Source organism: Phoxinus phoxinus (genome assembly GCF_949152265.1).
Source record: "Phoxinus phoxinus genome assembly, chromosome: 21".
Classification (NCBI taxonomy): Eukaryota; Metazoa; Chordata; class Actinopteri; order Cypriniformes; family Leuciscidae; genus Phoxinus; species Phoxinus phoxinus.
The window spans coordinates 12,460,601-12,474,839 of NC_136896.1; the positions used below are offsets into that span (position 1 = coordinate 12,460,601).

Genomic DNA, 14,239 nt, shown 5'->3' on the forward strand with positions numbered 1-14,239 from the left:
AAAAGGGGAGATGAAAAAGGGGAGAGAGGGAGTTCTTGGGGAGGAAGAGGGGAAGGCGGAGTAGGACTGTTATTGGTAAACCATTTCAGTGCCAGAGCACATGCACACGACAAACGAAATGTTTCCAGTGGGATAACAAAACTAGATTTATTCAGGTCCATCGTATGATAAAAAATATACCACATTTGTAATTACATTCATGTTTGTTTTGATGATTAAGATTAAGGCTATTATTTGTCTAATATGCAATAGGATACTGACATAAGGCTACTTCCGTATTTAGGAAACGTCACGGAGTGCAGAGTAGTTTCAAGGTGGAAAGGATTTTTATCAGTCAACTCAAAGAAAAGACCACCCATGTTCAGGGCAGGCCTATATCAAGCTTGTATCTCACACCAGATAAAGTGACAGAGAGGTTACTTTTAATATTTGGGAATTTATGTAATTGTTTCACTCGATTCACCGGTAAAAAAAAAAAAGTTCCTTTTTTTTGTAAAACGAGTAAAGCGTGAGGATCTCTCTCTTCAGGTTAGACTGGGAATTTAGGCGAGTTATCCTGTCTGGTTTTAGAGTAACACTGCCATCGTGTGGTGAACATTGTAAGTTCACTCGAGTTCACTCGAATTCATTCAAGGATGACAAAGAATCTGTTAGTCTACAATGGGAGACAACGGGGTAATCTTAACGAATCCATGCGCACAAAAACATTCAACTAATAACATTGTTTGCTTTTAACTGTATTTTTTTCTTGGACTATCGAAAAACAAAAAAAACAAAATTTGAGTGTATGTTATTTTGGTTGTTTTTCTCTCTCTCTCTTTCTGTTAGAGGGAAATGAGAATAAAGTAATTATGTGGAGAAAATGAGAAAGCAAACAACGCGGAGCTGAACAGCTGCACGATATTTTCATACCACAGTTGCTTTCATTTTCCGCAGTTACTTTACGACCAGAGGAGCAACTAATTAGATTTTTACTGCCTTCATTTTATGCACTATTAGATCAAGCCACGCGAAATTAAGCGTAGACTTATTCTGTATCAAGACCTCTGCTTCTGCATTTAACTCGCATTTCGCTGTTATTATTATTATTAATTGTTATTAATAAACAACCCCGTATTATTATTATTATCTGCTTTTATCTGTAAAATAATATTATTTAATATATTCTTATTATTAATAATAATACATTCATTTGCAAAGATAAATTATTAAGGAGTGTTTTTTAATATTATATTGCATTATTATTAGTCTTTCATATGTCAGAATATAGCTCTAAAAAGCGAACTAATCTGGTGTGCATCGTTGAAGCCAAACGCATTTAAAAAAGGAATAAATAAACTGTTCATATCTGAACTCATTGCTTACGCCAGACATGATAAAAAAATCAATCAAATAATTTAAAATAATTCTCCAAACTAACTCCAAAGTAGGATGATGATGATGATGCAACTATAAGTAGGCCTATTCAGCAATGAAATTACACGGATGATTTCGGCAAGGAGTTTGCTTTTACGTGCGATAAAGGAAATCACATTCACGTAGAAATAGACGTAGCCTAATAATTTAGATTTTTTTTAAAAAAACTTTTTGTTAAACTATAACTAAGGCTGAACTAAAAAATAAAATTAATTCAATAATACAAAGGCTTTTTTTTTTTTTAGATAAATGAAAGTGTAAGGCTTATCCGCGGTCGACGGGGTGTGATGTTACATTACCCGTAATTTTGTATGATTGCCCTCTTTAGGTGTCTTTTTTATTTATGACCAAACATTAAAACAAATATACATTATGATGTTTTCCTACATATAAACCTTTTTAATTATATTTTTTGGTAAACATAATTTAACAGAATTCAACTTTAGCTAATTATTTTATTTAGAATGTCTGATATAGGCTACTAGCTAACAACAAAATATATAAAATCTGTTTTGCAGCACAGAATTAAACTTAAAGGAATAGTTAACCCCAAAATGAAAACTGTTACTCGTGTTCCAAACCTGCATGACTTACTTTTTTTCTGAAGAACATAAGAAAATATTTTGAAGAATTTTGGTACCCCACCCCATTGACTTTCAAAAATTATCCTCTTTTGTGTTTCACAAAGATAAAAATGTTCCAGGTTTGGAAGAATAAGAGTCGAGTAAATGATGCCAGAATTTAAAGGGGTGGTAAAATGCCCTTTTCACAAGATGAAAAAAAAATCTCTGATGTCCCCAGAGAGTGTGTGTGTGTGTAAAGTTGTAGCACAAAGTACCCCACAGATATTTTTATATAGCATGTTAAAGTTGACACTTTCTGAGAGTATGCAAAAATGCACAATTTTGTGCCTGGCCCTTTAAATGCAAATAAGCTGCTGCAGAGGGCGGGGTTTCAAGAGCTCATGTTTTAGCAGCTGCAATGGACTTTATGCACAGCTGCACTACTTCTTGAACTTTAGCCAGCTCCTTTGTTTCCTGTCTGCCATTATTGGACAAACTGATTAATCCAGGTGTGCCTGACCAACAACAATAAATCAGACACACCTGGATTAATCAGTTTGTCAAATAATGGCAGACAGGAAACAAAGGAGCTGGCTAAAGTTCAGGAAGTAGTGCAGCTGTGCATAAAGCCCATTACCTCACACAGACACTAAAATGACAGAAACTGTTCTGCCTTTAATGTTAAAACGGAGTCAGACAAAGATGGAGAGACTCAAGAAGAAGTGACAACATGTAGAATGCAACAGGACGTCTCTGAGTGGTTAGTTGATGAATTTATGTTGCTGATGTGGAGTTAACTATCTTCAATTAGCATATTCGGTCATGGTAATCTATAAATTGCTCGTATAGGAACTGTTGTGAGATGCACACAGAGTGACTTTCTATTGTATCTGAAAAGATGGATGCTAAAGTTTGAGCTGACTCACAAATGTACTCTTATACAGCAACTTTTCCTCTTCTCAACATGGACTGCGTGTTCCCGGGGGCGTGGTTTATGTACATTTTAGGGTTGGTGATGTCACTAACCCAGGAGGAATGTAGTGTAGTCCCTACCAGACGTTTGTTGTAGTCCTTTTCTTTAAAAGCAAATATCTTCCTTTGTTTTGAACTGAGCGTTGTAACTTTGCAGATGTTGTTTATGCTCAAACAGTAACATTACACAGTAACATAACTAAAGTTAGAAAAGTGAAATCATACTCAACCACCCCTTTACATTTTTGGGTAATCTATTCCTTTAAGAGTTAGGATTTGCATGCTAGGACTAATAAACAAAATACTATAAAACGTTATATTGAAATGTTTATTCATATTGGCTCAGTATGACATGAAGTCGTGAAAATAGCTTACAAAGGCTGTGTTAAATCAAAGAATGTATAAAAGTATATTCACATTATTTTATATTAAATCATTCACCTATGGCTTGTTTCAAACGAATGTATGCTAAAAAACATTAAAAAAGGCTACAGCAGGCACCAGCCCACTGCATTGTCCAAAATCAAGTTCCCCGACTAACTAACCGAATTACAGAAAAAAGTTGACAAACCTGAGAAATTGCTTTATATTGAAAATAGCAAAGAGTGAAATTTCACATTTCCAGTATGGAATACAGAAAGTGAATGCACACATTCTCGTGCACCTTGTACTCCTGAGTCATACTGACATCTCACTGAAGAAGTTTCCTTAGTCTATACTTTACTTGGTTATGATGAGCTTGTACACATCCTGCGTCAGTGGCTGTGCTCATGTGGGGGGAATCTGCGAGGGGCCTTTCGAATGGCGTGAGAGAGGTGTGGCCTCGGGACAAGAGGAGCAGGGATGGAAATGACGTAGAGAGACTTGGGGTCACGGAGCATCCCGGAACCCTGTGGTCGCCTTGGAACGAGGGGAGGCACGCCTAACATTGACGCTCTCGCTCTTGACTCGGCCGAAGAGGAACTCATGCTGCTCTGACGCCAAGAGAAAGACCCACCTACTGTGAAGCAGAGAAAGAAGAGAGGTGTATTTTCTATAACAATCCCTTATTAGTGTTATGATATGGGAGTAAGAGGAGGAGAACTATTCGAAAAGTTAATCACTTGTGAAAGGTATCCGCTGAGCACTACCAGCTTTCATTAGACCAGCAGATGCTTGTCGCTCTGCATTTGCCGCCGCCGCCATCTCTTCTGCTCCACAGTGCGCCAAACCGCCCGGTTCAGTCTGGACTGGCTGGAGCAGACCATGTTCCAGAGAGGGCCACGGCTTTCGGTTAGGCAGCGGTTGGGAATGCACACACTGCAGACAGGGCTTGGCTTTTGTAGACACCTGCTGCTGCATGATGGTGCAGATGTTCTTCTGTCTCCAAGAGATCTCTGCAATGGAGTCCAACTGGATAGAAAGAGTCATTTATCAGGAGAACTGACAAAAAAAGGTGGTTTAAAATATGGTCTAGTCAGAGAGGAGAAACTAAGCTGTATGACTTTCTTTCTTCTGTGGAAACACAAAAGAAGATATATTTGGAAGAGTGTTTTAACTGTTTTTGTCCATACAATGAAACTCATTGGGGTCCAAAACAACATTGGATGAGTGTTGTTACTGTTAACTAAAACTAAAATAAACTAAAATAGAAAAAATAGAAATACTGCGTTGGTAACTAACTGAAATAAGTTGAAGTACTAAAATTACTAAAACTAAATGAAAGCTAAATTGAAATAAATAAAAACGAATAAAAATGACAACAAACTGTCTGAAACCTAAAATAAAATGAAAATCAAAAAATAAAGCTAATTCAAATTATGAATACATACTATAACAGTAATGCAAATAATACTCAAATAACACTGCACTGGACCCCATTGACTTTTATTTCACAAAATATTTCACAATATCTTCTTTTGAGTTCCAAAGAAGAAGATCATACAGGTTTCAAATGACATAAGTGTGATAACAGTATTTTCATTTTTGGTTGATCGATCCCTTTAATATGGGCTTTTTTTTTGTTCACATACCTTGTGTTCGTGTCTGCAGTGTGGGGGAAAGCTGGCTTGTTCATGTGAGTGTTTGAGAAGTTCAGTAAGATGATTGGCACTTTGAAGTAGCTGGCGCACCTGGTTCACCACACCCATGTTCAGCAGCAGAGTCTCTCGTTGGTGAAGTTCACTGACTCTCTCTGCCTCCTCTTCCTCTATTACGTCAAGAGCAACAGGTGTCTCTCCCCTCAATGTGGTCTGATCTAACATAGTTGGTAGCTAAAGAAATTGATAAGACCAAAAGGAATTCATAAGTTATTCATGAGTTCTTTGGTGCTAATCAAAAATAGACAGCAGGGTCCCTCTAGTGGTTGTAATAAAAAAACTTGTAATAAAGAATGCATTATCAAAAGTACACATATAAACACAAGAGAATGACTTACTGCATTGGGGTTTTGGTGAGGAGGAAGAATTCTTCTTGGTTTTGCTCTTTCTCCAGCAGATTCACCTTGAAGATCCTGCTTACGTGATCCTTTCTTTTCCCGTTCTTTCTGCTCCTGCTTCAGACGCAACTCCTGCAGCTGCTGCCTACAAGTACACACATTTTGAATAAACATTTTTCTAAAATGAGCTTGATGTATTCCTGCAAAACAACAAGCAGTATGTGCACACCTGGCACACTCCTCCCTGGCTTTGGAGGCTGCAGTTTCCTGGAAGAGAGAGCTGCTGTGTTGGAAATACTTTTCGTATTGCTCCCCTCCTTCCCGAGGGAAGATCCGCCGGAATCCACCCATGTTTTTTGCCTCATATTTCTGCATCTGCTCCATACTAGCAGCCTGAGACTGACGAATCTCCTCATTCCTTTTGAGACAACACACTTGGCACTTAATAGACAATGTAGATTTTTAATAGACAAAAACATTTTTGTTAAAAGAAAAGAAGTCTTTGCACATATTGTACTCTGTGTTTTTCCATTGTGCATGAGTGCACTGTATCGCATGATCTGCCATATATGGAGATGTTTTTGTTTCTTCTGTACATTTGTTTTTATCACACCTCATCTATATCAAGGTTGTGGTTCATTCACACCTTTTCTCTTACGCACATACGTAGCATATAAGCTGAAGGCTTTCAATAAAGATTTGACTTTGAGTGAACAACACTTCTGTGTCTGCGTCATTCTTGGTCCCTGATATCAGTGTCACTCTGTGTCTTTAATTCGATAAGGATAAGGACACCCCTCAAAAAATATTAACTATAAAATTACAATCCCATGAAGCATGAAGTATATATATATATATATATATATGTATGTATGCATGTATAAAAACAATATATTTTAAGTTTATTCGCAGTTCTTCATTGGAGTGAACAGAGCTAAAGAAACATTTTGACTCTTGATTGGTGTAATTTTTTTGTACAGAATCATGGGTAATGTTTTTAACCAGGAATTCCGCTGTTTAATAGGTTTTTTTTTTTTAAATAAGCTGAAATAATGTGGGCTGACGGCTTCAACAGAAGCAAATACTATAGTTTAACAACCTCGTAGCTCACAGTAGGTGTCTTTAAAGGTTTATCGTTATCATTAAAAACCTATTTCCCAATTGAAATAATAATGTTTTTACTTCCAGAACCCAACTGTTGCACTCTATATAGTCATAAACTTGGAATTGTGAGAAATAAAGTCAGAATTGTGTGTTCTGCACTCGCAATTCTGAGAAATTACGAGATTAACTCAAATTGCGTGATATAAAGTCATAATTGTGAGGTAAAAAGTAGCAATTAGGGCTACCTTTTTAAAAAATGTATTCCATGGTGAAAACGGGCTTCCATTAACTAGTGCTGTGTTTAAGCGCAGCTGTGGTCTTTGTTGTACCTGGCCTCTCTAGAGCGGTTCTGCTGGAGTCTCTCTTTTACACGGCGCTTCTCCTCTTCTGTGATCTTCCTGCGGTCACAGGCTCCCAGGTTAATCAGCACCAAAGTGTCATACAAAAGACCGTCCTTCACCTCCCGATCTAAACGGGAGTCTGTGGTGAAGCTAGGGGAATGGTTGACCTAAACACACAGGTTCAAAGATTGCATACAGCTAGAATGAAAGCAATTCACATAGATTTTGTTACATCATGAAGTCACAGGTAATTAATAATGGTATAAACTACTTCAAATACAAAATAAGCCTCAAAAGGAGCCCAAACCTCAAGAAGCCATGGTTTAAGTCGACGGTCCAGTAACACATCGAATCCCAGGATCTCAAAACAGGCACTGCCAGATGCATGATTGGGGAAGCAGGTGTGGTAATTGTGTTTGAGAATGGGGTGGGCAGATATTAGTGTCTTAATGATGACGTCTTCAATGTCTCTCCACATCTTCTCAGTATCATAGCTCAAGGCTTCCAAGTGCTTCTTGAAGCTGGAGAGTTTCCTATGAAGATGTAAAATGGACAAAGGTTTTTCTATACAGTTTTAAAGAAAAACAGAAGAAAATCATATTCGGTGAGAACATATAGGTTACCGTTTGCTGCCGGTATCTTCGTCACGTACAAAGTTTTCACTATGCTTGTTGATGGCATAGTTAGTTAAGTGCATGCAAACATCCTCCTGTAGAGTTGCATAAAGAAAAGCAAATATCTAATAGGCTTTATGCCAACGGTCACATGAACAAACAGGAAAACAGGTCTCATTGCATCCGCTTGACGGAGATTGTTAACGGTAGTACGTACTGACGGCGATATCTACAGGGTTCATACAGATTCTGTCAAATTAAATTCCATGGCTTTCAAGGACTTTTCAAGCGTTACTTTTTGGTTTTCAAGGGCTAAAATCAGCACTTCAATCTGTTCATCCTATAAAGAGATTTGGACTAAACCGCTCTATTCATATGGATTAGTTTTACAATCTCTTTATTAACTTTTTGAAGCGTCAAAGTGGTAGTTGCATAGCTGTCTGTGGAGACACAGAAAGCTCTCAGATTTTCCGATGATGAATGAAAGTCTTACGGGTTTGGAACGACATGAATTTTCATTTTTACATTAAAGGAACCGTATGTAAGATTGTGGCCAAAACTGGTACTGCAATCACTTTCAAATTACCCCCTCCCCCCTGACTCGAGGTTGCCAGATAGGCTGCAGGATCCAGCAGGAACGTAGGCTGCTACAAGGAGCTTCCAGTGGCAAGACTAGAGTAGAGCTGGCAACCCGGATGCCGAAACACTACAGACTTCGTGATTGGTAGACAGGTGGAGGGTGGCGCATCAGGCCAAAACACAACATGACATTTTTTAATGTCTACTGACATATCAGGGCCATTTTATGATTAATTAAAATACATTTCTTACATACGGTTCCTTTAACTATCCCTTTAAGAGTGAGCTAGTAGACAGTTCATTAAAAAACGCTGATTCATTCTGGAACGAAGTAAGAATGTAAACATGGAAAAAAAATTCACTTTGAACACCACCCTATAATGAATTAAGCACTAATTTCTTATAAATCGGATTTCAATAATTCAAGCACTTTTAAAGTACCTCTTCATAAATATGTCTGTTTTCAAGGGTTTCCCAGGTTTGGGTTAGGGTCAAATTCAAGTACTTCAAGCGCTTTATATCTATGGACTTTTAAGGTAATCAACTAACCTAGCTAGTTATTTTAATTTTTTATTTACGATTTAATAGTTCTATTTAAATAACTAAATATTAGTGACAAGGAAAATTAAAACCTTTTAGATATCAATCTGCACATGTGATCTTTGCTCTAACCTAAAGTGACGCAACCCGTTTTACAGAATACGGAAGTTTGCTTAGCGTAACCCCCATTAACCACTGGTTAGAAGATAGATGAAAATTGCTTGTAATGAAATGCTAACTTCAATGAACCAGTGTGCTTTAAGCAATAATTACTACTAAAATGCATGAATATGTTTCAAGTTTATTCGCTGTCTTTAAAGCCCCTCACCAAATTGCTGCCAGTGGGCTCATTATATTCAGTGGTGCAGAAACGGACTAGTCCCTCGTTGTACATGAAGACGCCGAAGGGGTCACAGCTGGTCACTAGCACATAAATGCGCAGGTCAAACTTGAACCCATCAACGATGAACGGCTGTTGAAACAAAGATTAATTATATAATAAAAATAAAATAAATGGAAGATATTTGATCAGTGCCTATTTATAATTATTATTTTTTTGGGGTAGCACTTTATTTTACAGACCTGTTTTACAGTCCTATAGTAATTGCAATAACTGGATAATAACTAGAACTAACCATGAACCAACCCCTAAACCTAACCTTAACCCATGTAGTTACCTTACTTTGCTCACTACTTTCTTAGGTAAGCACACTGTAAGTACACGTACTGTAACATAAAGTGCAACTTTGTTTTGAATCTAATTGGATATTAGTATTATGACAGGGCATCTTTTTGTAACTGTGACTTTATGATCGTTTTGTTACCTTGGATATATACACCTGGCAAATCATGTGTTCACCTGGCCGAATATCCTTGTTGGATTTGGTAAGATAGATACCACGACCTTGGCAACCTGAGTCTGGCTTGCAGATGTACGTTTTGTGCTTTTTGGCTCTGGTGTAGGCTTGGAAGTCACTATAACTGAAGGACATCGAGAGAGTGGGGGAAAGGGAAAAGATTAAAACTTTAATTTTATGCTCATTAAAAGATCTGTATCGCAACTCGAATGTATGATTGAACTCGAATCGACTCACTCTGCAGGGAGGCACCATGTGCGAGGAAAAATGTTGTACTCTTTTGGGAAGAGTTTCAGCATACGGTTCATATTACGTGCGAGTAAATCCTTCCTGCAGATTTCATTCATGCCAGGAAAATGGTTGATTTTCTGTGTGGGGGAAATTTAAGCATCTTGTTAACCACAGGGTTACAACGAACAGGACAATAAACAAGAGAAGAATGATGTTTGACAGCAAACACCTGGTAACGCTTCATATCCATGACCCTGTCTAGTGAGACAGAGCAGTCGGTCCAAAACAGGGTCCAGTCTTCTCCTTCTGCTGCCTCTCGTAGCCCGTATCTGCGAGCAGCACGACGCACTTAAAAAAAAATGCCATTGGATAAACAAACGTATACTCAAGGCTTTAATAATACAGTTAATTTTTATACTATATCGACAAATGTTTGGAGTAAAAAACTCACCACTTTCATATTTGCAGTTGGTGAGATTTATCCACAGTCATCTGAAAAAGAGGAAGAGGACAAAGAGACAGACCTGTGCATTGTTCAGGAATTGAAAAGCTCCCTTTTTAACTTTTACACAACAGTATTTACACGTTTAATTGCAATAATCTTGTTCAAAATTCCTGTACCTACAAATATTGCTTATAGTTATTGATAATTTAAGGTAATAAATACAACTTCCATTTATTAACACTGGGTAATGCAATCAATAGTCTGAGGGGACAAGTGATGATCAACATTTTTACTTTATTTATAAATAAATAAATAAAATATATAGTTCATTCATTAATTCATGTTTTCTCACTGTAGATTAATTAATTAATTACTTGATTTTCTTGCCACTTATCCGGGACTGGGTGTTGGTCATTATAGCCTACATTTTCTAATGTTAATTTATACAACTTGAATTGTTAAAAATGTATATCCAGAAATTAACATTAACTTAGATTGATAAATTATGTACAAGTATTGTTCAGTGTTAGTTTGTGTTACCAAATGCATTAACTAATGTTAATGATTTAATATCTTATGTACACTAACGTTCAAATGTTTTCAAGTCAGTAAGATTGTTTTGAAAGAAATTCACACTTATATTCAACAAGAATGCATTAAATTGATCAAAAGTGACAGTAAAAAGTGACAATAAAAAAGTATCACAGTTTCTAAAAAATAAAAAAATAAAAAAAGCATCAGCAAATTAGAATGCGACAGTGAAGTCTGGAGTAATGACTGCTGAAAATGCTTTGCCACCAAAGGAATAAATTGCATTTTAAGAGATATTAAAATAGATACGTTTAACTTGAAATACTATTCTACAATATTACTGTTTTTACTGTATTTTTAATCAAATAATGTAGCCTTGGTGAGCATTAGACATTTTTTAAATGACAAAACTTTACAGACCCCAACCTTTTGATCAGTAGTATGTATAAATACCATAGAAATACCATAACATAGAAATGGCTTACTTCTTCTTTCTCTTTTTCTTCTTGTTTGCTGCAGGCAGAGGGATTGGCGTGTTACAGGGCTCTGCTTGAGTGTCACTCCCCCAGCCTTCTCCCTCCACCCCTGGATCAGACTCACGCCTGCACACTTCACTCACTGAGTGCTCTGCTGGTGTCCCCATTCTGAGAACACACATAAAACTTTGATGAAAACTGAGCGAGGGCTGAGAGATTTAGTGAAACACCTATTTAAGAACTTATGAGCTGAAAGATCTAATATTGCTGCGTGATGTCACATCCCCAATGTGAAACTTAATCAACCCTATCGGTAGTGTGGTTGTAAAGGGCAAAATGCTGAGCATCATGTTTCTGTCCCCGTTTCTCTCCATAGTTGAGTACCCCACCTGTCAACAACATGATTGAGGTCACTTAATATTTAAACTGAACCATATTTTCAGTATTTACGATTTCAATGGGTGCAATAAATTGATATCATTAATATTAAAGTCGGCATGAAATGGAAGTTGCAAAAGTCGTTTCCTTATTGTGACGTAATCCAAATTTTCCATGAACAAGAATAAATATAGGGCGGGACTTGACTTTATCCATTGGGAATTCATTGGTTTGTCGGTTGCCGTTTGCTATAGAAGTGCAACAGTGCCCACCCCCTTTTCTTTTAGCGCCGCTGGTTCCAGAAGTATTTTTTTTTCATTCATTTTTTCTGTAGGGATTTAAAATAGTCTTTGTTAAAGAGTTATAAGCCATGAACCAAGCCAAGCAACTATAATGTGATTCACAACAATACAAACTTTGAAGCAATTTGATGTAAAAAAAAAAAAAGATAAAGTTACAAGACTGTGTACCTAACGGTTTTAGTGATGGAAAGAACTACAATCCCATGGAGCACTGCGAACAGCATAATCAAATTAACAATGATGGAGAAATATAAAACTACTCATGTACAATTGATACATATATATATTATATATATATAAACATTATATTTTAAGTTTATTGCAAAATATGCATATATACAAACATTTCAGTGTTTCGAGGGCGTAGAGAGATCAACTCCATTACGTCATTTGCAGTGCTTCATAGGAGTGGGTGGAGCTAAAGAGCTATTTTGGACCATGCCGCTTTTTCTTACTCTCTGATTGGTGTAATGTTCTGTACATCATCATGATTGATGTAGTTTTTCACCTGTAATTCGACTGTTATTTTAAAAATAGGCTGAAATAATGTGGGCTGATGGCTTCCGGACCATATGGAGAAAATGAATGGAGCTTTTACTTCCTGTGATCTCATGTGAGTGACAGGTCTTCTCACGCCAGTAACTCGTCATCAGAGAAGTCGCTACATAAGGGAGGGGAAATTATTTTGATTTAAGATTATGAGCACATGAATGAAAAAATAATAATAATTATGTGCAAGGATAAATCATTTAAAATAAACACTGAAATATTCCACAAGAATTGGCAATTGATTTTCAATTGACTAGCCACACAGCATGCACAAAGCGACATCACTGAAGTCCATCTGAAGTTAAAGGTGCTTCTGTATGCAAGTGTCAGTCAGCAGAGGGAAAGAAGGTCAGACTCCTGAGGTAACTGTATTCTGATCTAGAGAATTTATCCTGACCATGACCACTTGGTCCTGAGCTCAAATGAAATGGCCTACAAACTTATTAGACAGATAATATTTGTTCAGTGAGTTTTTTTTTTTAAAAAGGAGAAACATTTCACCATGATCCGTCAAAGGATTACAAGAAAATAGGTGGAAGGAAAACAATGGCCTTATGAAACTATTGATCAAATGTAATTTGTAAAACTTAAAATAAAATCTACACATTTTTATATCCGATTCAACAACTCTTACACCAACCTGTGATCTCTTCAGCTCACAGGCCTCTAAAAGTCTCCTGTCCACAGACACACCACTTCGTTTTAGCGGTCCAGAAGAAGGCTATCATCATCCCCGCTTCGAGCTGTCCTCTGAGTGGGTACTGGCACGTAATCCCTGACAAAAAGGAACAAATTCACCTCTTCTGTGATGGGTGGCTCAACTTGGATATACTTACATACTGACACACTGAAACCTTAAGATCAAGTGACCTATTAGAAACACAGGAGACCTAAACCTGATACATGAACATGAAAATGAAGGCCAGGAGGCGAGCAAGAATCAGAGAAGAAAGACAATCCCTACTTGTCAAATGTGATGAGATAAGTGCTTGGTTCCTGGAACAAATATTACATATGTAAAAAGAAGCTGTTGGTTACACTATACTGGGATTTGCAACAATAAAGTCTAGCCTAATAAATAAGATGGCAAGTTTATGTAATAAGGACATCAATTTAAACTTATAATTATTAGGCTACCGAGTTTCTTAAATAAATCAAATTGCTCCGTTTTAAGAAATAAGATTTTAAAAAGTGTGAATTATCACATGAAGAACATATGCTGTAGTTACATCTCAAGAAGAAGAAAGCAATAATCACAATATTTCCTTTTCCCAGTTCACCCTAAATTAACGTTACTCTGACATTTAAGTAACACTCAAATTGTAACCATAGTGCAACCAAAGACTTCAGATTTAAACAATCTAAACTACTTTAGGGCATTATCATTTATATCTAACTAATCACGACACAAAAATATAAGTAAACTACCTTTTTTTACAAGCCAGGCTAAACCAAAATAATGGCGTACTTGATTCCCTTGCGATGTAAGTCTGCGCACGACTTTCACTGTACAATTGCCATGGCAACAGAACGCGTTTCAAAAGCAGGTTAGCCAGCTAGCAGGCTAATATTCTTAAATAAATACAGGGAATAAACTCAATGGGTCCGGTGGAATTAAAGTACGTACCTGTTGCTGTTTTTGTCAGAAATGCGCAGTGGTTTCAGCGGGGGTCAGTGGTATCGTGGATTTTATTGGCTGTTCAAAAGGAAATACCATTGGATTTTCTCATGCTTACAATGTTGCCAAGTGCTCTCAAAACGAAATGAGAGCACGAGGTCAAGGGAACAGAGATGTCCAATCTCAATTCACGTTTGCAAATACTTGATCTCTGATTGGTTCTCACTCTGGTGATGCTAATCTCTCTCTCTTTTTTTTTAGATCATTAATCCAAACCGTATACCGTTGCTATTTAAACGACACCACA

The 14,239-nt window shown here is 37.0% G+C and overlaps 1 protein-coding gene across 4 annotated transcripts; it reads right to left on the reverse strand.

The window, feature by feature from the left end:
- Positions 1 to 3,260: 3,260 nt before the first annotated feature.
- On the reverse strand, positions 3,261 to 14,080 carry ttll6 (tubulin tyrosine ligase-like family, member 6). 4 transcript variants are annotated; one of them, XM_079595296.1, is made up of 16 exons: positions 13,942 to 14,080; positions 12,955 to 13,089; positions 11,095 to 11,253; positions 10,085 to 10,125; positions 9,863 to 9,981; positions 9,640 to 9,770; positions 9,370 to 9,526; positions 8,874 to 9,017; positions 7,436 to 7,521; positions 7,120 to 7,345; positions 6,801 to 6,979; positions 5,597 to 5,785; positions 5,368 to 5,512; positions 4,964 to 5,203; positions 4,055 to 4,343; positions 3,261 to 3,951 (listed from the first exon to the last, which is right to left on the reverse strand). In XM_079595296.1, exons 5-16 carry the CDS (start codon positions 9,881 to 9,883, stop codon positions 3,707 to 3,709), a joined length of 2,052 nt encoding a protein of 683 aa, XP_079451422.1. In that variant the 5' UTR covers positions 9,884 to 9,981; positions 10,085 to 10,125; positions 11,095 to 11,253; positions 12,955 to 13,089; positions 13,942 to 14,080; the 3' UTR covers positions 3,261 to 3,706. The 4 variants fall into 4 exon arrangements, with proteins under 4 accessions (XP_079451422.1, XP_079451423.1, XP_079451424.1 ...); XM_079595297.1 differs by lacking the exon at positions 13,942 to 14,080 and adding an exon at positions 13,743 to 13,926; XM_079595298.1 differs by having other exon boundaries at positions 3,268 to 3,951; positions 5,063 to 5,203; positions 13,942 to 14,067.
- Positions 14,081 to 14,239: the final 159 nt, after the last annotated feature.

Coding starts and splice junctions, on each gene's coding strand:
- ttll6 (XM_079595295.1), bottom strand. CDS start 11,252: ATGGGGACACCAGCAGAGCACTCAGTGAGTGAAGTGTGCAGGCGTGAG. Junction 7,522..8,873: donor AGCCCACTGGCAGCAATTTG/GTGAGGGGCTTT, acceptor GCAACTCTACAG/GAGGATGTTTGCATGCACTT. Junction 5,513..5,596: donor GCCAGGGAGGAGTGTGCCAG/GTGTGCACATAC, acceptor GTGTACTTGTAG/GCAGCAGCTGCAGGAGTTGC.